Consider the following 25,916-nt stretch of genomic DNA (forward strand, 5'->3'; position numbering starts at 1 on the left):
AATAAATGGCTCCAAAAAAAGAAGAAGCATTACCTTCAATCACAGTTGCTTCAGCCTCTAGCTGTCAAAAGAAAGGCTCTTTTCAGGAGGAAGAAAGCTTTTTGATTGAGCGTTGGATTCGGCCTTAATTGAAACCTTATGTGTGGCATGTGGAATTCTGGGACTTTGGCTTGCTCCCAAAAATCCACAGAATGTGAAGGGTTTTTTTTTTTCCTCCCTGCCTCCCCTCCTCTCTCCTTCTTTCCCTGTCTCTCCCTCTGCTGCCTCTCTTTTTTCCCTCTTGCAGGGTTGTCTTACATCAGCCCATTGAGTCCCGGTGAAGGCGATTGTGGGACAGAGTGAGCGAGCGAGAGAAAGAAGGGCTCGGATCTGAACATCCAGCCGCCTCCGTCTCTCTGGAATAATCTGAAGTCATCTGTAAACAAATGGTCTGAGAGGAAAGACAACATCTTACAAGTAAGTCATCTTTTGCTTTGACACTTTTCACCTTTTTCTCCTGTTTCTACTCTCCTCTCTTTGTTTGGACTCTTGAGACTAAAACCTCTCCTCGGCTTTCCTGAAGGGAAGGGAGACAGCTTCATGTATGTCTTGAGGTTTTTCACTTTGGGAGTGCTGGTTGCACATCTGAACTCTGTGTACTTTTTGTGTGAAGTAGCTGCTGTTTGCATGGCAGACGGGAAGAGTGGACAGGAGAGAGAGCGGCTCAGTGTCAGATTCAAACTCCTCTCTGCTCCACTGCAGATGCAGCTGTTTTCAGGACGAACCGTTACACTTCATTTACTTACAGTGGTTGACTGCAAATGTTATGGAGGATCATTTCTTAATTCAAGCACCCTTTTTAAAAACAAAACTAACTCGGGATTAGATAATTTGGGAAAAAATAAATGTAACTGATAGAGAGTTATTTGATTTAGTTTCTACACAACACATTTTGATGTCTATGTGCATGAAGGATACAAGTTTTAAAGCAGAACTCATTTTGCTTCAGTATGCTTCTCTACTGTGCACAATGGCACCATCACTTCTCGTACCTGTCTTATCTAGTTTAAGAACGGTGTGTTTCCTTTCTTGCTTCCTTGCATAAAGTGCATTTTCGTGTTTGCTTTCTTGTGGCCTGGTAGTTTCCAGGACTGTTTTGTAGGAGTTTAGCAAATGACTCACTTATTCTACTCAGATTCCCCTTTGACAAAAAAAAAAAAAAAAGTTGAAATATAGTAGTTTGCAGCTTTTAAGAAAGATTTCCATCCCTCTTGTGCATGCCATGCTTTGGCGTGACGTTGGTTGTGTGTGTATGTTCTCCTGTGGTGTGTAGGTGTGATGTAGCTGGTATGCAGCTATACTCCTGTGGTATGTGGCTGATAGATGTTCACACAGAGGATTCTTTTCTGCCTCACTGGGGTATTGAAGATGTCCATGAGTTCACGGCTCTGACATTTGAACTGTGCTGCTCCACGACCTAAACGGTCAACTGTGAGCTCTGGAAAAGTGTCTCAGATCAATGGAATAATTGTTACAGGAAGGTCAGGCTGGTCCTCCGGGCTGCGTGAGGGACTGTATTGTGCAAAGCTTATCTCTGACACACATCATCAGCAGTGTGCAACTAAACTTTCTCATGATTTTAATTTTGGATCTTTCCTTTTGTTCATGTAGCCTTAATTTATATAAAAACTGACGTGCACCTGATGTTGGATCGCAGAAAATACATTTCTCCTGCAGGAACTAGCAGGTTACTAGCAAACCATATTTCTTATTTCACATACGTGATAATTCACCCTGCTATATTCAGTTTATTGATCTCAGAATCAAACAACATAAAATAGTGTCAAACCCTATCTTTCACTAATTACTGCTTATCTGGAACAAGTTACACACTGTTCTGAGCAAGACTGACTATTGTTTGACAGACACTGTCATTTTCACTTAGCATGTGTGGCTGTTTGTATTTGGTGAAATTGTCCAGAAAGTCTGTCAGAGGAGACTTTTACAATTTGCATCCAATAGTTTTTAGGGGACCCTCACAGCTCTAATCATCTCTTTGTTTTTGATGTTCGCTATGTTCTTCTGGGTGATCATAGACTTGTTCACTTTAAAATCCTGGCATCTGTCCGCTGGAGCCAGGTTGTGGTTTTCACTTTAACGTGACGGAGTTTGTAAGTGAAGACAACGTCTTTTCTCGTTCTCAGAGGGTTGACGTCGCTGCTGGTGGAATCAGTGCTTTAGCAGCAGCAGTGTCCTCCAGTATCTGTTGGGATACTGCATTTGAAACTGAGACTGACACACTGATGCCCGAAAAACTTTAAAAAACAAGTGAAGCAGGGGACTGTGGCTCAGTTGGTTGAGCAGGTTTTCTTCCAGTCGCATGATTGATGACTACATATGGTACTCTGCCTCGTTTGTGTGTGTGTGTGTGTGTGTGTGTGTGTGTGTGTGTGTGTGTGTGTGTGTGTGTGTGTGTGTGTGCGTGTGTGTATGTGTGAGTGAGTGAGTGAACGAGTGAATAGGGGATTCTGAACGGTGAGCTAAAAAAATGCACTGATTGAAGTTCCCCATGTCCCGCTGAAATGGCTGTCAGAAAGACTTTCAGTGTCTCCAAACCATCTGATTTGGCAGCTGTGGCTCAGTTCGTCGTGCTGGTCATCTTCCATCTTTCCCTTTTCATAAAACTGAAACGTGTCCATGGACAAAAACTCAGCCCTAATTGCTCCAGATGAAGGTTGAGCATAACAGCCAACGCCACTAATATGAGTTAAGAGATGGTGAGACGGTTGAGATGGTGAAGCAGTGAAGACTTGCTTTGACGCAACACACTGCCTCCACTTGAACGTCGACCCCTGATTCAGAGAAAAGTCCGTTTCCTGACGGAGCACCAAACCTCATCCAGCGCCACATATCTGGCTGCTACACACAAATCACTCTGCTTTGGCCAAATTACAGCTGGAATCAACACATGAGGAGCAAACCCAGAGGCTCCTTCAGTCTAAAAGCCCACTAGCCAAACTAAGCATCTCATGAAGCCAGTGAAGAGGACAACAAACTGCAACAATTTCCTGCTGTCATTTTTTAAATCACCATGAAAAACAAAAATATTGGGTTTGAAGCTGAATTTGTTTTTATTGAAACACACTTATGAAGTAAATATAATGTTAATGGAGGCCTATAAAAACCTTCACGTCTTTTTGTTTTGTAAAGACAGAACCTACCAATATCTTTTTTACTTTCAAAATAAAGCCTCTTATTGGCACACTTTTTAAAATGCTGTTTTACAGCTTATTTTTGATTGTCATCAAAATCAAAATTCTTTGAAGTGAAATTCTCTGGGAAATTCAGTATCCAGTGAGTTTAATTGTGTGATTTTATAGCAATGTCTGCCAGTGGAGGGGTTAAAGGTCAACAGCATTCACACACAGCTGTTGATGTAAGGTATATAAATCCTTTATCATAATTATAAAGAGGCTGTCCACATTTGACCTGCTCAAGAGTCTCATCGCTGCTTTTTTTTAAGACAGCTTTTTAGAACCGAATTTGCTGAAAACGTGAAGAAGACGAATCTAAATCATGTAAGAAGCTACGGTGAACAACCATGAGTGTAGCAGGTGATGGTTGCTGGTCTATACACAGTATAATTACCCTGCTAAATGTTGCTGTTGACTTTATTTTATAAACAGAAAAGAAAACACAAAGCGGTTGGCGCTGTGTTTTGTTGACTCTGATCATCATAAACATACTGAGTAAACTGGTTAATCTGTGTAAAACACCCTCAGGGAAAAGGTGATTTAATCTAAGCCATTTAGAGTGATGCTTCAATATTTTGCTGCTTGTTGTCTTATACCACAGCACAGGGTTGTGACATCTTGTGATTTTTCTGAGTGGGAGTTTAAGGAGTGTAACTTCCTCTTTCCCTGTGATCTTTTCACCCCTCTCCACCCAACTCAGAACTCAGATGTTTTTTTTTTTTTGGTTTGGTTTTTTTATAATTGTGCTGCAAAGAACAAAGAAGAATTCTAAGCACAAGTTGACCACGTAAATTGTGCAAAGCATTAAATGAAAATTCACGAGTTTACCACAAGATTGAAGTCAAGGAATGCACTGATGGCTGCAGAATGAGGATTTATGACAGTGTGAGAGTACGTGGGTGTGAATTTTCCCCTGAAGTCTTCTTTGTTGTCTCCTGGCTGAGATGAATTTGTAAAGAGGAAACTGTCTCTATCACTCTCGTACTTGAGCACCGCTAAAGAGTTTTTCCTGAGGGGTTTTATTTTTTTGTGGTGGAATTCAATAGTGGATTCTTCACTCATATTTCCTTTGTTTGCTCAATTTAATCAGATGCCCTGCAGTTGTTGATTATTTGAGGCGTACAGGCACGTGCTCACTCGTTCATGCACTGGGTAAACAGAGAGCATTACAGGTGTGTCATCTTTGTTACATGTCTTTTCAATTAACAAGCCTTCCTTCAAGATCACGGAGGATGACAAACAAAACCTCACAAACAGACCCCAATCACACTCACCACAGCAAAGACTGTAATTCCACCCCCTCATACGAAGCACAGCAGAAGAAGGGGCACCCGGTACTTACGTAGCTTAGCTGTAACTCGACGCTGACGTTGTTTGATTGGAAGTGTTTTCAAATCAATGCTTCTGGCAAGAGAAAACCAGCTGCACGCTCACTAGCCGAGGTGCACACTGTAATTTGGTATAAATAGTGCCATTTCAGGGAACATCATGCCTAAAATACAATGCTGTTGACTTTCTATCCCGCACGTGCTTGAACTTCGACCCTGCCCAAACCAGCACCCCACTCATCACCTAACATTTGACAGTAATTAGGTTGCATGCTGCCTGCTTAGGCCTGCATGCGAGGTTTGTCTCTCTTATTCCTTTTCTTTGAATTACTTTTCTCTCTCTGACTTCAGGTTTACTTTTGAGAAAATTACATGATCTTAGATGTTGGACAGCCAGATATTTAGATTTTGCTGTGGTATTTTCCATCGTGGAGTAATGACTAAATTTGATAGGAATTTGTTACAGAGACGACTTCGGATCAGCGGCCTTACTGTGAATGGGGATAAATTGTATGAAAAATTGAATATAAAACATGTTAAACGTAAATTGTCATTTACTCCCGGCAGTCAGTAACTCAAGGCTTGACTCGGTTTGCAAATGTGGCCGTGGCATTCCCGGTTCCTCATCGTTCTTCTACTGTTTACACGAGGCACTTCTTATGTTGATCTGTTTGTCTGATGCTTATTATCTCTCCCCTCAAGTTGTGGTCACTCAGATCTCCACTAAATTATGGACTGTCAGGAAGGATCTGAGGTAATATTCCAGCATCAAAAGGACCTCATGACTCGCTGCAGGGCAAAAATGACAATCTGTGTGGTGAATGAGTTGTTACAGCTGATTTATCAGACTGCAGACTAACGTCGGACAGCCACATTATTTATGTGTCTTTTCAGTTGATTATTTGTGCTGTCAAAGTTTGCATCAACAAAGGTGGAAAACAACTGGCTACATTTACTCAAGTGCTGTACAACATTTCTTGGAGGGTACATTTTGTTCATCTGACTTTTTTTTTTCTCAGACCAAATGGAAATGTGTGGAACATGCATCAGTTTGTACATTTCTTGAGATGCATTTCCGCATAAAGTGCCATGACGGACGTCGGGGTGCGGAAAATAAATGAAGATGTATTTATTAGGTTTGTACTTCGCAATAAATGTTTACGTATGAAGTGTTATTGCATCCTTTACTCTTGGAGACAGCCTCCTCTGGTGGTAGTTGAATGGTTTGAACGGCGCTCTTGGTTTCTGCAGTGTGCAGCAGATGGACCGTTGTTTTTACTGGGGAGATGGAAAAAGAAAAGTTTCTAGGCGTGGGCTGCTGTATTTTCCATTCTAACAGTGTACCAGTAAAGTTCAGGTCCTGGATATTCAATCAAAACAGTTCTCTAGTCAGATTTCAGACCGCTCTCCTTACATAACAAACACAGCCTCGGTCACTGCAGGATACGCAGAATGAACAGCCTGAACCTCTGCTGGTACATTTTTCAGGTCAAAAGCTGTGATCAATTTGTAGACTTACTGTTCAACCCAGTTGCCCCCTTGTGACTTTTAAATATGTGCTGGTCTGGTGGTCGCTTTACAAGCACCTTGATGGACACATGCCCCAAAGTTCCCCAGAGGCCCCACCAGTGGTTTTCAGCTGCAGGTGCCGTCTTGTTTGAACCAGTCAGAGCCTGAATGAAGCAGGTTTTATCCCCCAGCTCACCTTGTCCATATGTCAACATTTCCTTGGGCAAGGCATTTAACCCCAAATAGGTGCCGATGTTGAACCAACACACCCCATGGCAGCCATCACACATGGGTCATGACTGCTCATGTTGAATGCATGTTGAAACTCCTGAAGTGGCAGAATGTGCAGCACTTTCCCAGCATGCGTCGGTTGGAGCAGGGGTCTGAGGATCCAGGACTCCTTTGTCTGGGTGTCTGAGATCACAGGCTCTACTTTTTCTTAAGGGATCAAAATTTGATTTGCACAATAACAAAGTGAGACACTTTGCTGAAGACAACCGTTTTGATGTTTTGGTGTGACTGGATCTGTCCACCAGTGCACCTTCACTCCCTTTATAGATTGAATAAAGGGTCCACAGCCCTTCGTGGAGACAGCAGGTATGTAAAAATATTAGAAAACTCAGTTTTTGAGAATAAAATCCAAGCTGTCTGTTGGTCTGTGGTAGAGTTTGACCCATGAACTTACCCATGAGAAATTACTGCAGGACATGATGTAAAAGAAGATAATATTTGACAATACTGGGCAGGGCAGGCTATTTCCACTCGAGCACGTGAAGCTGTGCAGGACCATAGACTTTCAGCTTTGGTTTCATGTTACTTTAAAACTTTCGCTAACAAAGCAAAATCGTGTTTTTATTCGCAGTGTCATGGAATCAAGACCTGCTCTCTTCTGGATATCATTATATGAGCACATGTGGAGAAAGTTATTCTACAATTCAGCATGTGGGAAGAAGCAAAACGCTGCTCTCTCAGTGTCATGTTTATCCAAACAAATGACGACTGTTTTCTGTGGAGTTTCCTCTTTGAAACAAAATTTGAATAGTGTGTGTGTGTGTGTGTGTGTGTGTGTGTGTGTGTGTGTGTATGTGCGTGCATGCTCTTGCACCTCGTTTTCTGATTTAATGATGTATGTTTACATTTCATGATTTCGATTTTGAGTCTTCTCAAAAGAAAGTCAAAAATCGTCGCTCCTATATCATAGCTTCAAGGGGAACACAAGAAGATATAACAGGAAGCACACGTGGATGTTATTGTGCATAGCATATGGGTAATCTGGATAGCAATCAGAGCGCGTACACACACACACACACACACACACACACACACACACACACACACACACACACACACACACACACACACACACACACTGTACAGTGTAGAAGCTAGCTTTATTCTGATTTACTGGCAATGGTTTTACAGCGGAAATTTCACAGTCTTACTACTATAATTGACTTCCTAGTGTTATTGAGGTATCTGCTTTCACTGGTCTGTGTCTGTTTCACATTTAGATCAGGATGGGATAAAATGTGATCGGCTCATTCGAGATTAGGTGGTTGGATCACTGACAGTAAATATTCTTCAAGTTTTGAGGCCAGCATAGCGATGAACACAGAAGTTATTCCTTTGTGCACTGAATGTTCACAGTGGTGAAGTGGTTAACACATTTTCTTAAAGCTAGAGTATATGTGGTTCAAGTCTGAGCCTTTCTGTGTGAAGTTTACATGGTTTCCCTGTGCCTTCCTGTATCAAATGCATGTTTTTTTGGCTGTAAACTCCATAGAGAAAGGCCCTGAAGCCTGGACTCAAACCAGGGACATACTCATTGTGACGCGCACGCACTAATCATGTGCACAGGTTGTAGGCAAGAATCTGACATCAAATGGTTTTAAATAATATGTTTTATCTTGTATGAGGCCATATTTGCTAACTTCAGTTTTTTTTTATTGATTCTTCCAATAATTTTAATAAATTTTAATAAATACTTTTACATTTTAAGATATCAAGTGCACAACAATTATTATTATTACGATTATTATTATTATTATTATTATTATTATTATTATTGTTGTTGTTGTTGTTGTTGTTATAATTAGTCTTCATTCTTCTACCACTGTGCTTATCTACTCATTACATTCAGCTTGGATCCTGTAACCTTCAGTTTTTCGAGGCTGAATCGAGACGTTTTCAGTCTGTCTCCATCCTGAGAGTCTCCACTGGCCTCCTCCTGCAGAGGTTTTTGTAGAACCCACTTATGTTGACACTGCTGTGTGTGTATGTGTGTGTGTGAGAGAGACAGAGACAGAGACAGAGAGAGGAAGGGAAAAGCGCCAGCTAAACCTGTGTGTTGACTTTACAGGCTTTCCCAGGCTGCAGGACCTGGTGGTACACCAATGTTGCCCTGTGTGCACGGCCCATCACTCAGATTATTTACACAAACAAGAAAGCCTGGGAAAACGAAATAAAACTGCTATCCTGCAGCGTTCTGCAGGATCACTCGGGACTGAGCTCTCAGTAAATGCTCAAGAACATTTCGAGGGATATGAGACCAGTAACCACGTCGGTGAAAGTCAGTCTGCAGAGGCTTGATGTTCTTATTTCAATGCTCCACTTTTCCTGTGGGTTGATCGAATTCAGACCGTCATGGATTTATCTAGTGTTTTTAATTCATCAAACGGATTGCAGTGTATGTACGTGAATGTTTGAGTGGGTTATTCATCCTGCCTCAACTGGCCAGAAGGGATTTGGTTTTTAGGGGGTCCAGACTCCCACGAGTACGCCAGACAGAGACTCACGTCGCTTTGCTCGAAGTGGATACAGTGAACTCTGCCTGCTGCCTCTCAGCCTTGTATGTTTATAATATTCCGTCCGATCCTGAACAAAGGTCCAGTCAGCTTGATGAAAGGTTATTCTTTCTCAGTTGCGTAATGTGTGTGCAGTCTGTGCGGTGCTGGGACTCTGCGCTTTAGTCCAACATATCGGTAAATGTATCTGAGCCCAGACGCCATATAAATGGGAACCTGACATGTGAGATATTGTGTTAAATGTAAAGTGACATGCCATAACTCCCCCCGGTACAGTAGAGACAGTAATTTCCCACCACACTCAGGACCGTTTGCCACAAATGTTTTTTTGTTTTTAAATGTGATCCCTGGTGAGAAGGCAACACTGTAAATGGACGTTATCCTATGAAGCTGTTCGTCAAAAATGTGACGGTTTGTTGCTAATGGGCAAAGGAATAAAATTAGCACCACATCAGACGGTTAGCATCAAAAACAAATGAAAGGCTCAGTTTAACAGAGAGTGTTGCTTCTGTGATTTTAGGACTGGTCATGTGTTGTTTGGTCCAGAGATGTCCAAGCAGTGGTCCATGGACCAACTCCGATCCATGTTCCACTTGTAATTATCACTCAACAGTTATTCATTATCATTTATCTACATTCGATCGATACTGCCAGCTTTCTACATGTTTGTGTCCCTCAGTGACACAAACGTTTGGTTTTGTGTTTGTGTGTATGTAAAAAACCCTAAAAATGTACAAATACACACAAACATACGTTAGTATGCACTGTCCTTTTTTAATATAAACATATATTCAAACAAAGCTAGAAATATCTGAATAGAATATATATAATAGAAATTCACTTGTAAGATACAGAAATGTAGATTTAAAGGTGAAATCCAGTTCACACTCAGGGCGTACTCAGAAGCAACTTAGTTCATAGCAGTGAAGCAGATTATGTGGTGTAAATTGCACTTAAGTATAAGTCAAATTGCATACTTTAAAAAGTCATAAAAGTGCAATTACTCCACATTACAACATGATTACAGTGATGTGAGAGGGCTATTTGTAAATACTGACTCACTGCTACCAGGCTCTATGCAAAGCTAAGCTAACGAGCTGCTGCCTAAATATGTTGTTAAAACAGAAAACGAAGTAATCGTTTGAGGAAAGGATGAACTGCATAAACACACAAATCTTCCATCAAGTTCCAGTCGTGTAAACTGACACTTTAAATGTCATTTGAGCTGAATGATAATAGGGATTTTCTAAAGAGTTTGTTTATGCAGACATGATCCCAGTGAGTTTTTAAAAAAATGCCTATAGTCCTTTGAATTACAATGAAGAGTGGATTATTACAGAATGTAAAGATTGTATTTCACACTGTTGATTTGGGAAGAGGCACAAATGAAACTCCTGGATTCATTAAGCTGATCTTGTGTTGGACTTGATGCTGAAAGATGTGTTTGCTGAGGAGCTTCTTTACTCCCTCATGCAGTTCATCACATTTCGGGAGGAAACAGAGAAGATATTGTGGAGTTGGACCGTGAGGCCAATTCTCCTTTGTGAGTTATTACCTGGATATTTATAACTTATAGTGCAGAGGTAGAGCTCAGCGCAGGAGGGACCTGACGTAAAGCTCTTCTCTGTTATGTCTTTTCTCCTCCTCCACACTTACAAACACATGAAGTTGAGCTTTTTCCATGACTCTTTTTTTACCTCCCCTTTTGTCACCTCACAGTGTGCTAAGTAGATTATTTTATGCTTTTTGGATTTGGGTACAATGAAAAGTGTTCCCCAGGGCACATTGAAATGTGTCAGACATGCGACTATGAGTTAGAAGGCTTTGTTTCGAGTGCTTTATAACACTTTCTGCTCGTTTATTTATTTATTTTTTTGTTCCTACTCTGAAAGCTGATGGAACTGTCAGTAGTTTATTTTTATAAACGTGAGCATGGAGTACATGGACTGTGTGCTTGTAAAGACATTTGCGAAACTTGCCTGCCTTTAAAGACAGGCGATCAGAGTCAGCTGAGATGGGGTTTTTTTTTTCATTTTAAGTTTGAGTGTAAACTCAGGTAGTTTGTGCAAAAATGCTCTCACCTGGAAGCTCATATTAACAAAATATCCATGCACTCCTGTAATAGCAGCCACTTTGGTAGATGTTCAGACCATTAAATATCCTCCAATTATTTCACAGGAGTGAAACAGAAGAAAAACTGAAAATGAATAATTAGCTCAGACAGGCTTATATTGGCTCTAATATTGTTGTTGCACATAATTTGCACAGTCTTTGTGGATTTATACACCTTGACATTAACAGCAGGGCACAATTTTCCAGAGGGGAGAAGAGCAGCATCCCCCTCCTCTGGTAGACGTAGCCACTCTTCTACTGAGTTATTTTCATAATAAACACTAAGTGAAGCAGGGATGGGATGAAGAGTGAAAGTCAGGATTACACACAGTATTGGCTACTTAATCTAATGCTGAGCAGCTTTTCGTTGATGCTGGACTTCTTCAAGGAATTCTAACTATATGCTTGCTCAAGTGAAATCATTGTTGTTGTTGTATTTTTTTTCTCTCTCTTTCTGTAAAAATGTTTTGAGTTGACTGAGCCGTTTTTGGCGCGATACTAATAAAATTGAATTCAATTAAATTATTTGGGGGTTAAAGACGCCCAACTGCTCCCCAGAGCGCTGCACAGCGGCGACATACTGCTTCGTAGGAATGGCTGATATGTAGGGAAAAAAATTCACTGTATAGTCATGATATGTGTGCGGAAATAAAAAATATAATGTATTGATAGTTGCTGGATCCAAACCAATCAAAATAAAGCATTCTAGTTAAATTCTTCCACTCTGAGGGTAACGCCCTCATGGTTCTGTAATACAGCTTATTTTTCATTTAGAAGTGAACTCACTGTATTTATATTTCATTTAGTTTTTTTTTTTTTAATTGTTTGAATGAAATGTCTGCTGCTTTTTAACACCAGTGTTTCCAGCACTCACACAAACAAAACACCAGCATCTCATATAGCAAGAGGTAGATGCAAATACTCAGAATCTTGAAGGATTTTTGTGTTTTTAGCAGCCAAATGATTTACAAAAAGAGACATTAACTTACATTACAAACAGCACAATGTGAAACTGTGAGTATAGGTGAGATCCATACCGTAATCTGCTTATAGATTAATTGATTTGAATTGTTTAAACTCAAGAAAAGTCCTCAGCCTGAAGCTCCTTCCTCTCCTCCATGGAGCTCACATCATGACCTCCTCTCCCCTCACGTCTTCTTTTCCTCCATGTTATTGCTGGATGGAGCGTATCGGCTTGCAGACGGCCAGCCGAAGGTGATCTCAGTTCACCTTGATGCCCTGGTTAAACTTTACCTCAGACCAGCCACATCCAAACCAAACTCTGCCGGCTGCTGCTGCTGAAAGCTCCTTCAATAACCAGTAAAAAAAAAAAAAAAAAGCAGACAGACTGTACCTGGAAGCAGACATTATTCCCATTGTGTATTCTTAGAATTTCAATAACACTTTTGACATTACTTACTCACCAGCCGGTCAGATATGCTGCAGCACTCTAAGAAACAAAGAGCCACAGCTCTAAAGTTTTAAATGTCTGTGTCTGATTTGCTGATGTGTCAGTAGGGGAGTACATATGGTCCGTCATCCTTTCTCCACGCTTTGTCTCTCTGCTGCAGTGAGATTAAATTCGACACTGAAGTTTTTGTGCAGATGTTCCTCATGTGTCTCTTTGTGTTGCTTCTGTTTTCAAGTCAAAATAATGTTTTATTGAATGTGACAGCTCGTTGTACATAGAGGATATACATTTGATTAAAGAAATAACCTTTTTTTATATAATTTCAAATTAAGTTATAACTTCAACTGTGACGCAAATTCAAATTTTTTTCTAGATTATTTCTATTTCTTATAATAAAAATGTTTTTTTTTTCTTTTATTGAAAAGTTTCAGACCTGTCTTTGAAAGTACAACGAGGAAACAAAAAAAGGAAAAAGAAGAAACTTTGTGAAACTGAGAGGACCTGAATAATTTTTTCCTGGTGTGCTTCCGTACGAGGAGAGCGGAGTGAACTTTCCAGAGTGGTGAACCTGCGCCTGCAGCCCCAGCAGAGCTCAGCGGTCTGGTGTTACTGTAGCAGGAGGCCAGAGATGCAATAACAGCTGTTCCCCTGCAGGCACTGAGGACACATCTGGAATCGGAGCAGACAACAGAAAGTGACACACAGGAAATCCGTTTCCTCATTTAAAGCCAGTCAGTGGGGTGGGGGTGGGGGGGAGAATCAGAAGGCTGCAGGTTGAATCCCACAGCTGACGTGTCACCGTTGTTCCTCGGCCCCCATCAGCTCCTTGGGGGAGAAGTAGGATTAGTCAATGTGGGAAAAGAAATTTCTCCAAGGGGATTAATGGAGAATGATTAGTTTAGTTTAGATGGAGGTCTACAACCTGCCATAACAACAGCCTGAATTACCTTTTGGCAGCAGTAACCTTGGGAAGAACACTGGATATGGACAAAGTCTGCAATAGCTTCAGTGGAGCTTAAGTACATTTTTGTTATTTTTCATTTTTGTTCTCAGCATTAAATTATTGACTCTGTAAACTCTCGTTATGTCTCTAGTTATTAATCTTAAGCTAATGTGTGTTTAATACTGTTCAGTTTGTAGGATCGTCATCAGATTCAATGTTTTTATTTTCCGTGTTTTATTTTTGGTTTGTCACTCATTGCTGTTGTTATAAAATGTTGATATTAATATTGTTCTCAAAATGCAAAATACAGCGGCAACAGGAATTTTGATGTGTTGATCCTCAAATAACTTTATTCGCTGTGAGTTTTGAACTTGAAAAGTAAAGGAAACTAACAGATCAAATAGATTCTCTGTTATTTGATGTAATGAGTTAAACCTCGCAAACTCTCCCATGTGCCCCTCTGAGAGTCTCCAAATGTTAAGCCAAAGGCCTATTTTCCCTTCTCTTCCATATAATATAGGCAGTCCTTAGATATAAATATTTTCCTGTTAATAGCAAACATATTTATGGATTTCTATTGCACACATGCCGAAAGGTGTTTGTGTTTCATTAGCTACGGAAAGCCAGGAGGAATTAAGTTAAATAAGGGCATTTCAGTGGGAAATGGCTGAAACCTGAAGCTGCAGGAAATAACAGCAAGAAATGCTGTGAGATCACATGTGAAGGTACAATGAAAGAGGCAATTCAGGTCATAATCTATGTTTGAACGTGCTGTGTTCGGGCTGACAATGCTTGTTGTATGAGACAAGTTTGAGGTTAGACTTGGGACAGCGATGCAGGTACATTTAAGGATTTTTGGTTTGGTTCTCGGTTCAAGAATTATTTTTTCATCCAGACTGCTTTTTCTGGCAGAAAAGCATAACAATTACAGGATAGTGTGGAAAGATGAGAAAATTGTTTTATAATATCGGATGCCATCGTGATTCTGACACACTGAGCATACTTTTTTGTGTTTGTACTGCTTTGCATGGTTTACAGGTTAACATTGCAAATAAATGTTGGGTTTTTTTTAATAATATTATTATATTATCTTGACGTACTTAGTCATTTCTTGTGAATAATTTCATTAAGTCATTAAGTTTAGGAGTTGCAGAGTTTGATCCCATTTATTGACTATGGATTTCAAACATAATGTCAAAAACAAGGAATCTTACATTCAATAATAGATTACTAACTTCACTACAGAAAAAAACATGCAGCATGAGGGTTTGAGGGGCCACTACATAGATTTAGACCCCTGTCGTTATGGTGCAATTTGAATTTTAGGTTCTATATATTTAAGAAAAGCCACAAAGTTAGATTGTATTTGGGCAGGAGTTCAAAATGAACCTGTGTGTGTTTGTCCTCCATAATTTAGCTGAGTCTATATGTCATGTACGACGTAAAGACCTGCTAAAGAATCAAAGAGATGATGACACAGATCTGTGTTACTGAACAGTCACAGATTACAGAGGAAATGAATGGTGGCCTGTCTGACTGCAGCCCTGCACACTGCTGATCCTACGTCTATTATTCCAATGGGCAAATGTCAAGAAAATGTTGTTTTTGGCCTGTGATGAAGCCCAGGAAATGTTTGATACATGCACACGCACACGCACACGCACACGCACACGCACACGCACACGCACACGCACACACGCATTCATTATGTTCCGAGTACATTGGCATTGGATAGCATTTATTTTTTCTTCCTAATCCTAAACCTTATCGTAAGTCAAACTTCACGGCATTTTTTTTTAACCTTCATTATGGAGACTTGAAACTCCAGTGAGATTAGAGTAGGAACAGATGCAAATCCTCACAACAGTTAAAAAAAACAAAACAACAACACACACACACTGATGTCTCGCCATATAAATTCCCGCAGAACTTTGATTTGACTTTATATCTTTGTCCTTGGGTTCATTAACTTTGCTTTCATGATCTCTTTATTTCACACTGGCGCTGCAGCAGAAAGTCTGTCTCCTGCACCACATCGCAGAGAAAAAACAAACACACAGTAGCAGTTTTCATCACTGGAAAAGAGAAATTTGCATATAAACACCAGCCTTCATTCAAGTATCCATTTGCTCTTATATAAGATGCAGCTAACATGGTGAGAACAATAAAACCCAGGCTGACTTATATAAAAGTTATAAAAGTGCTGACACTGCTGCTTGTGTTTAGGTTAAGCAGAAACTCTTGCTGGTCCTTCCAGAAACATTTTTCATAGATAAAGCGTTGAACCATCACTGATTTTTTTTTTCTTTTTTCACTTTGAGATCAATGCAGTCAACATATTGATTAAGCATGGGCTCCAGCTGACTGAAAGGAGCTTCTCCTCTGTACAGCTGGACTGAGTGGTCAGTTGGAGGCGACTGGTTGGCGCTGCGTCTGTCCAGCTGAAGTCATGTCTGTGACTCAGAGTCTCAGCGGCTCCTTCTAGTCTTTTCTGCATTTGTGGCGTCATTCATGCATTCATCATTTGTTCCTACAATTAGTGTGTGTTATGTAAAACTTTAAGATACAAAAAAAAAAAAAAAAAAAATTGTTTTTTGAGTTGCATGTGGCCTGAGTCCATCCAGCCCATCCAGACCTTCACCACATTTAGGGTTTTATGAGACTTTTCTCATAGAGCGATAAAGAAAAAAAAAAAACAAAAACAAATGGAAATTCCACTGTTAGGTGGCAATTATTGTGTTTCTTTCTTTATTGAGTGAAATAAAAACTTGCTTCCAATTAAACTCCTATTTTTCCCTCTAAATATCCAAACAAATGTTTTGTTCCCATGAATACAGAGGAGTGAAATACAGAATAAAATGTGTTAATATGCCGGCTGCGCACTGAGCTTTGTTTCAGTGTTAAAGCTTGTGGTCAAACATATAAACATGTGAAATGCTTTGAAAGATGTTACATAACCCATTGTCCCAACCCGTTTTTTTTTTCCTCTCTCTTACAGGTTGGAAGTCGATGTCTTTGCATGTGTTTGGGATGAAGCACCTGTGGGACGTTCACTTCCTCCGGCTGACCCTCCTCCACCTGTTAGGAGCCGTCACGTCTCAGGTCAATCCAGGTGTGTGAAACCACAGAACCACAAACATCACGAGGATTTGTTCATCTCTGTTCTGAGATCTTGTGCTGTAATGAGATCACAGGTATAAGTTTTTTGAAAACTATCAGTTGAGAGAGTTTTTGGATTGTAATTTGTGAGGCTGGCGCTCTGGTTGGACAGTATGGACTTTAACTGGTTCGGATGTTGGATAAGTGCTGCTTTGTGGTCCCCTCTCTCTGGTTTGGCCTCTTTGATCCCAGCATGCTCGCCTTTCTCCAGCTCTCCCTCCGCTATATGGGTGGTTTCTCTGATGTCAATGAAAAGGAACTTTCTTTCTTTTTTTCTTGTTTTTTTTTTTTTAAATAAGGGAATAGAATCGAAACATTTGGTGGGCAGAGATGGAGTCAAACAGGAACCAAAGAGAACTTTTGAGTTATTGTTGAAATTGTGGAAACATTGTCGATATGTGCCAGTAAAAACCCAGAGTTGGCTCATCACTTCAGACTTAAGGCTTCTGTCATCAGGCTCAGTTTTCCTTTTCACTGAAAGAGTAATAACTGACATCTCATTGGATCACAACAGTAACTAATAATGTTCTTTTGTCAAAAGAGTTCAGCACAGAGTCTGCGGGTCACAATGAACTAACGCTGTCAAGCAAAGCTGAGACAGAAATGGAAAATCATCTGGAAAAAAAGAAAAAGCCCAATCACTTCCACATCCTTGTGTTGTACTCTACCACACTTCAAATTAAAACTTTAGTCATGATTTTCTAAGCATTTTATTTTGAGATAGTATGAAAATAAAATTGAACATGAGGTCATGATGACGGGCCTGGGGGTTTTCTTCTCTCTCCTAACAGAGATCAGTCAAGAAAAATACAAACGTTACATTTTTCAAACCAAACAAACCAAAGTACCGGTGACTCTTTTTCATTTCTTTCTTTTTATGCTGATATAGTTTCATGCGAATACCCACACTTGAACCTGACTTACTCCGTTTGTCACTCTCTTTATCTTTTGTGCCAAAACTAATAGTGACTTTTATAAGAGAGTGATGAATAAATAAAGAGTGGAAAAGATAGAGATCATGTATGTTTTCACAGGCAGTTTTCAAGCAAGACACACTAAGTTTGCTGTGGTTGCTTTCATTCATATATCTTCTTACACATATTTATTATTAGCTATATTTCTGACCTATTAATTTAACTGTGGGATGTTTACCTTTTAAGATTCAACATCAAAATTATAAATCATGATACTTCCTCTCAACTGCACTCAAGGTTCTTGGGGTTGGAGGTTTTTTTCCTCATGTTTCTCTCCTTCTCTTGTTTGTGTGAGCGTGTGCATGATCGTGTGTGTTTGTGCTCCTGCTAGCATGCATGTACCCGCATGCACACGCATGCTGTGGATCCAGCTATCCCACTGGAGTCTGTGGCTAATGCATACCAGACATTCTGACAGCAGGAAAGTCCATTGAAATAAGCTCTGTCTTTCTCACCACGAGTGTGTGTGTGTGTGTGTGTGTGTGTGTGTGTGTGTGTGTGTGTGTGTGTGTGTGTGTGTGTGTGTGTGTGTGTGTGTGTGTGTGTAATGGAAAGGACTGTTTGTCATGGTCAAAGTTCGACAAGTTCACCATTTGGAACTAATGTTGTGAATTAATAACTTGACCCCGGAGAGTTTTTCAACTCTTCATCTACCATCCATCACTTTAGAAAATAAAAAAGTAATCACCCACACTGTCACAAAAAGATCAAGTCTCAACCTGCTCTAATATATGGAAGCAGAGTATAACCACCTATAATTCTGTCTAATACTTTAGTTCTGCTGCATTGAGACGAGGGTCATTTTTCCACAGTCTGGAAATATTCATGACTGAATTTAGTAGAGTTGAGACATTGAGTGATGCCAACTTTCCCCTGTTTAAAATTCCCAAGCAATGGAGTTATACCATCCCTGTCTTTCCCATTTTACTCGTGAGTGGGCGAGCTATTTCGCTGTGAGGAGGGAGGAGATGTGGACATGAGCGCAGGCTGCACAGAGGGGCCGCATATCATGCAGCAGTGTTATTCTGTGGGCTTCATGTCCAAGAATTAAGAATTTTCTTGGAAAAATTCTTAAATTAGTGAGTAACTGAAGATAATAATAATAATAATAATAATAATAATAATAATAATAATAATAATAATAATAATAATAATAATAAATAGTCCTTCTAAATGGTGCGAGTAGCTTGCTCAAAGCCACAGGACCATATGGAAAAATGCTGCTTTACTTTACTTTTTTTGTTAGTATGCAGCCACAGGGGACCTGACAGTTGTTGTGAGACTTTATTTCAAATCTTATTTCCCAGCAGAAGCTATACAATGTTTACAGGCACTTCAATCAACCTTGTATTATTTTAGCCATTTTTTTAATCGTTAATATTAAAGCCTCGTTTCGAGGAGCAAACTTCCCAAACTGGCAGCATTAACAACCTTTACATCAATATTCTCAATTAAAATACAGTTAGTAATGACCTACTGGAGAACAATGGTAACATTATATAACCTGGAAATCAGAACAGCGAAGAGAACTAATTTCTCAAGTCAAGTACTGAATTCAAGCAAAGTTAGTTTTAACTGTTTCTGCACCACATCCAGCTCAGCCCTGACTGAATGTGTATGATATCCTCAGAGCTCAGACCACGACGACCAAGGTTTCCACACACGTTTAAAGACAGTTTGTTTTTTTTTTTTTAAGGAAGAAGCCCAAGCAGATATTTATAGATAAAAGTCAGAGAGTTTATGAAAATGGATGATGTTCTAAAAAATAGAAGCTACAGCAGTCTGCATGCAGCAAGAGTAGAGAAGTTGTAAATATCACTTATTTTCACCAGTATTTCTCGATTTGATACAAGAAATAAGTTATTTTTAAAAAAGACAGAAACAAACTAAACTATATGTGAATCAAAAGGCAAGACGCATAATTTTGAATGTAATAAAATGCATGTTTTTGATGCTGCCATGATGTTGTGAGCTTATATCAACACCAGATATATATTAAGATGTCATTAGTAAAGTTTTCATTTTAAATGCCTTTTTTTAATCCTTCGTGGAACTAACATTTTTTGACCAGTGCAACTTTAAAATGACTGTCCACAGAGGGTTTTGTGTGGCAACTTTTTCCCCCCAGAAGCCACAGGTGTCAGTGACTGTATGGTATAGTAACGTCTAAAAGTGCAATATAAGTAAATCCAAATTTATTGGGAATTTGACTAAAACAGTGTCATCTAACATATAAGGCGTGTATGTGTAAAGCATGCGAACATAAACTTCCGTGACTCCACAGTGTGTATGTGTGTGATTGTTTTTGCAGTCAGTGGTTGAACTGTAAACTCTGCAGAACAAGTCGGCCTTTCAGTCGTCGGGGTGCGGTAAAAATCAAGAAGTGAGCGACAGATTTGGCCCATTACTCCTTCATCTCTCTCCTGTCTTTATTCCTTCACCACACAAGGCTGCTATTTTTCCACCTTTTTCTGGGGGGATATTTTTAGATGGTGTGGCTGATGGGTGGTGGCGTTGTTCATGCAGGAGTGTGTGTGTGTGTGTGTGTGTGTGTGTGTGTGTGTGTGTGTGTGTGTGTGTGTGTGTGTGTGTGTGTGTGTGTGTGTGTGTGTGTGTGTGTGAACGCACACGCTCGACTGCCCCCACATCTCACCCCAGGGGTCACCTCTGAGTGGGTCGGGTAGGTAAATAAACACAGCAAAAACTAACATTTTGAAGAGCGGTCACACATCCGGCGCGACACACTGAAGCCAGTCTCTCTCTCGCTCCGTGACTCTCTCTAGGATGTGGTTACAAACTCTAATAAAGACTCCGATTTCACCAATTATATCCTGAGCTCAAATCCTGAATTTTCTCCAAATGGTGTTCTTCTATCTTCGTGTTTATCTCAATTTGTGCAGGAATTTTAATCAGTTTTTGGGAGAAACAGTTCATGAAGTCTTGCATTACTGCTGCTGTGGTACCTTAAATGTATTTACAGCCACTAAGTATTCATGAGCTTAAGAGCTGCCGGCATGCTAGCTGATCATCTCAGCTGTTTGCTTCTCTTCATTCTCTCCTTAATCTCTTTCGTCTAAGAGAGGATGTTATGCTGAGTTCTGCATGACTACTTAGAATTGTACCTTCCCCTTGCAGGCCCGTGTGCGGTGAAGCACTTGTAGTTGGAAAATGTTGGACTTATGTATACATGGATTACCAACTCAAACAGACCAAAGCAATAGGTACCATGTGACTTCCAGCTACTGATATACACTATTAAGTTGTCCTAACTAGTGTAATAGAAGAATAAATGGCCAGTAAAGTGATGACTCTACTCTTTAAAGAAGTACCTACTAACTCTACAGGTGCATTGCTCAACACTGCTTTTTATCTTTACATTCAATACTATTTCTTTGTAACACATCTTTTCAATACGCTTTAATAAAGGCACTTATTTGCCTGTGTTTCATTTCCAAGCTCCATCTTGTGTTTAAACTTGTTCCCTCTGTGGGAATGAGGCTCTTGAAGCTCTTGTATCCCCACAACCTCTATCTGGACAGTTCTTCAACACAGTGGTTCATACAGAAAAAGAGAAGTGTTATGCCAAAATTCATGCATCAGTTATTTATATATTCCTTGTCTGAGCTCTGGTGCGAGTTCCCTCCACTAATACTTGTTGTTTGTGCCTTGCTCTTTTATTTGAATGAATTCTTGTGGCGATTGGAGGTGTTTCTGCATGAAGTTTACATGTTCTCCCTGTTGCTTAAATTGGTGACTATAAATGACCTGTAGATGTGAATGTGAGGGGGATTTCTCTCCTTCACCCATAATCACCTGCAGCCGACTCAGTGAGGTAAAACTCTCGAACCTTCAGTCGTTTCTACATATTGACTTTCAAGCAAATATTAGGAGGGGATCAAGAAAAGAGGGAGAGAGAATCACACTGAGGGAAAAAGATGGAAAGAAAGAGTGAGAGAGTGACAGAGGAGGCCTTGAACCTTGAACGAGCTCTGCTGTTGCTGGCATCATATCAAATGTTTTTCTGAGGGACAAGAGGCCAAACTAACAGGGTCAGGCTCACTTTGCCTTCCTCCTCCCGTTGAATAGAGAACTACAGCTCAACACTATTGACAGAGATCGTAGGCTGCTCCTCCTGTAGGTGAGGTTATAATGTAAACACTGTCCTATTTTAAGGAATAATCACAATTACAGATAGACAATATTAAGGCAACACATGAAAGTCGTCCTTTCACTGCGGCCCCCCCCGGAACACCCATAAATTTGTAAAGCCTTGTAAAAGTTAATGGATGCCATGCTGGCTCCGCCACGCTCAGTCCTCCAGTAGCCCACCGAGGCTTTACTGGATGAAGATTTTGTAAATCACGCTGGTAATCTCCTTTCACCACTGCGTGGGACAGAGGAGAGAGGAGAGAGACCACACAGCAGGACGGGTCAGGGACTGGAGCAGACAGAAAAAAAGAGGGTGAGGGGGCGGAGGGGTATGCAGGAAACCGAGGGCACATTGCTTCTATTGACCGCACCGTGGGGGCGCCATCGGTTCCTTCTGCCCACTTTCACCATACAGACTTGCTCCTCTACATGTGTTTGATACCATCGCTGTTTGGACTGGCACTGCTGCGGACTGGATCCAGCTCAGTATTTCAATACGGCGACCACAGTTTGTGGGCAATGGGTGTGCAGTTGTGTGTATTTCTGTGGAGTCCTCTGACAGCGCTATCCCTCCTCTTCACCCAGCGCTATCCATCATGTTTTTCAGGTTTCTTGACAGAAGCTGGGAATTAAGCAGCTCTGACTTAGAAATGTCTTAAAGCATCTGGTGAATGTTTGAATATGGTTTCGAATTTTCAACGCCAACCAGCGCTGTGGTTGGTCTGACAGGAGTCGGGGGAGTTGCTTGTTTTACAGCGGTATAACCTATACGAGAAAAATCCAGCTTAGAGAGGGAGTCGCTTATTTTTTTAGAAGACGAAGTCATGCTACTCTTACTAAAACTAAGAAAGTGAGAAGCACGGTAGTATGTATTTCTGTGAAATCATGGTGAAAACAGTTCCTGCACTTTGACAACTCCTGCTCCGGATAACATCCATATTGGTCTCAGATTTACTGTCTTACCATACTTGTGATTTATCTCACACCAAGCGGTGATTGTTGGTTGAATGTCGTACTGCATTGTGTTTTTCATGTATAAGATATTCTTGATGATATCTTTTGGGATCTCATGATAGTGAGATGATTTCAGTTAAGTCATTATGTATTCGGCATGTAACCGTTCGACACTGAAACTTTAGGTGTTTCCACTTTTTCATCCAGCATGATAAATTCATTTCTAAGATTCAAATGAAAGACTGAATGAAGTGATTGTAAACCATAAACCATAACTGTAAATACATATTGATCTGTAAATATTAAAACTGTAAATGAGCAGTTGTTGCTTACAATAATTTTTAATCTTATTTATTTTAATTTATGCACAAATTATTCTGTTTTATTATTATTTTAAATTGTTGCTAAGAACAATGTACTCTCAGATTTCAGTTTTTCTCTCAGAGATCAGAAAAATGCTTTCTCTACTTATGAAGATCGTAAATAGATGTCTGTGTAAAAATATGCAGTAGGAAAAGCACTGAGTCTACTGCTTTATTTACAAATAATAAGAAAGCAGCATTTCTGTAATACACTAAAAAACATGTGTAAAAGTAATAACTTTGTATTTGCAGATATAAATATCTGACTCACAACTGTAAACTCCATAGATTTGACACATGTATCCTGTAACATGTCCATGGTAAACTATGTGGACCTGACGCCATGTTGACAACTTTTCTCACATCAAGTTGTCACTGGTAGACATAAGAATAAGCAACTAGACATTTCTGGGAAAGTGAGTTGTAAAAAGTACAGGTAGTTTATGTAGTAAAAGAAACATATATTGAAGAGACAGTAAAAGTATAGAACAAGAAAGAACAAAATTAAAGAAAAAGCTACAACCTTTCCCAGCTTGTGACAAGAAAGTAAAACTGTTTTTAACCTAACTTTACTTTGAGCTGAGACAGAAATGTAAATGGTCCTTAGCAGAACCTACAGAGTGATGAACACAAAAGATTGATTATTGTAAAGTGATTTCAGTGATACATCAAGAACATGCCATTTGAAAATCAGCACAGGTAAATTGCATTAAATGGTACTTTCCTTGATGAAAAAAAACTTTTGAAATTTTCTTGTTACGGTAAAAGAGTCCAAACAAATGTCCATCGCTTTCCTGACTGTATAATAAGCTAAAGCAGGCAATCAGCTTCCTCATCTCTTCATACTGTCTCCCTCCAAACAGACAACAGGATGTTCATCCAGCTGTTTTCTATTAAACAGTCTCATGGCCTGTTAATGACTCCACTTTCATTGCTGATGTGTTTCAGGTGTGTGTCGGTATCCTCTGGGCATGTCTGGAGGCCAGATACAGGATGAGGACATCTCTGCCTCCAGCCAGTGGTCCGAATCCACTGCTGCTAGATATGGCAGGTATGTCTCACACACACACGTGCACACACACGTGCACACACACACACACACACACACACACGCATGTCCGTAGTAAATTTATTCTGACAATGACTGTGTGTGTGTGTGTGTGTGTGTGTGTGTGTGTGAGAGAGTGATTTACCCTGTTAGGTGCCTGCGCCTGTTTATTTTTAGTAAACCACAAACTTGGGTATCAGTTCAACTTAAAGCCACATGATTAAGCAAATGTGTGCATTTGTGTGTGTGTGTGTGTGTGTGTGTGAGTTCTTGTATAAACCCAAAAGTAAGGACCAAAATTAATTTTTCACCAACAGAGTGAGGACATTTTTGCAAAGTGAGGACATTTTTCCCGGTCCTCACTTTTCTACACGCCTTTTTGGCCTTTCTGTGGGTTAAGACTTGGTTTTTGATTTAGGGTTCCGTTTGGGTTTAAGTTAGGTTTAGGGCATAGGTTAGGGTTAGGCATTTATTTTTGATGGTTTGGGTTAGGGTTAGGGGCTAGGAAATACATTATGTCAATGAGTGTCCTCACAACAATTTAAGTACAAACGTGTCTGTGCGTGTGTGTGTGTGTGCGTGAGAGCCTGGGTGGCCCGCAGTAAGCATCAGGATAATGATGTAATGGGGTTACTCTCTCCCCGTCCGCCATCCTTCGTAGCTGTATTTTCAGTCTCACCAGGCTCCGCGTCCCTCCTGCCAGCCCCTCGCCAAAAACGAACACTTTGAGATGAATTTACGATGCAGTCTTTCAGCAACTGTTTTCATAACTGGCTGTAAGAAGTGTAACGCACCGCTGCACACACTTTCACTTTCCTCTCACCTTTTTCCTCTCCATCCTGTCCTTATTTTTCCTCGTTATTGCTCTTTTCCCTTTCCTGCTGTAACTCTAATGAGAATATTTGCCCTCCAATATTTCATTTCCTTTATCCTCCATCCCTCCGTTTCCGTCTGCCCTGTCTCCAGGCTGGACTTTGAGGAGGGGGATGGTGCGTGGTGTCCAGAGATCACGGTGGAGCCCGACAGCCTGAAGGAGTTCCTCCAGATCGACCTGCGCTCGCTCCACTTCATCACCCTTGTGGGGACGCAGGGTCGACACGCGGGGGGCATCGGCAACGAGTTCGCCCAGATGTACAAGATAAAGTACAGTCGAGACGGCAGCCGCTGGATCTCGTGGAGAAACAGACAGGGCAAGCAGGTAAATCAGTGTATTGATCAGTACTTTTTGTGTGCACAAGCTTTTTCTTACTCAGGTGCCTTAATACCGAGCTTGACTTTTTCTTACATAGGACACAATATGTTCAGTATCATGTAGTTTTGTGATTTTAGTTTTATTTATATCGCATATCTATTGAGGGCTCAAAATGTTCTCTTTATGTACGGATGGAACAAGGGTAGCTGAAACTAATCATTGGACAATGTGATAAGTAATAGATGTGGATAAGTAAATTAATCCATCACTCAGTGCATCTATAGGAACCGTGCCAAATAATACAATTCCTGGATCTGTTATGACTGTGATCATAAAGGTAATAGATTTAATAATCTTGTGGAGGCCATGGCTTTGTTCAAACTCAGTCGTTCCTGCTTCTCCTCATGTCTACACATGGTGTAAATGCGTTTGTTTGTCATGCAGGTGATCGAGGGAAACAGGAATGCCTACGACATCGTACTCAAGGACCTGGAGCCCCCCATAATTGCTCGCTTTGTCCGCTTCATGCCTGTAACGGACCACTCCATGAACGTCTGCATGAGAGTGGAGCTCTATGGCTGTGAATGGCTTGGTAAGCGGTTGTTCTGTAGAAGAGGGAAAAAAAAGAGTCAGAATACGTAAGTGAAGAGAGAAGTGAGAGGGGAAATATACCGTAACTGAACTCAGCTGAAGGACCAGTCCTCACCTTTGAGCCTAAAAAGATAGATTTTCATATAA

The 25,916-nt window shown here is 40.4% G+C and overlaps 1 protein-coding gene across 4 annotated transcripts in view; it reads left to right on the forward strand.

Moving 5' to 3' along the window:
* Positions 1 to 234: 234 nt before the first annotated feature.
* Positions 235 to 25,916, forward strand: part of ddr2a (discoidin domain receptor tyrosine kinase 2a) — a 33,900-nt gene continuing 8,218 nt past the window's right edge. For all 4 annotated transcript variants that reach the window (XM_030082675.1, XM_030082676.1, XM_030082677.1 and 1 more), the window contains exons 1-5: positions 235 to 456; positions 16,339 to 16,452; positions 23,887 to 23,989; positions 24,953 to 25,184; positions 25,623 to 25,770. In XM_030082675.1, coding sequence (XP_029938535.1) covers positions 16,350 to 16,452; positions 23,887 to 23,989; positions 24,953 to 25,184; positions 25,623 to 25,770 — 586 coding nt within the window. In that variant the 5' untranslated portion in view covers positions 235 to 456; positions 16,339 to 16,349. The remainder of the gene's footprint in view (positions 457 to 16,338; positions 16,453 to 23,886; positions 23,990 to 24,952; positions 25,185 to 25,622; positions 25,771 to 25,916) is intronic.

The sequence above is a fragment of the Salarias fasciatus genome, chromosome 23, assembly GCF_902148845.1.
Source record: "Salarias fasciatus chromosome 23, fSalaFa1.1, whole genome shotgun sequence".
NCBI classification, from domain to species: Eukaryota; Metazoa; Chordata; class Actinopteri; order Blenniiformes; family Blenniidae; genus Salarias; species Salarias fasciatus.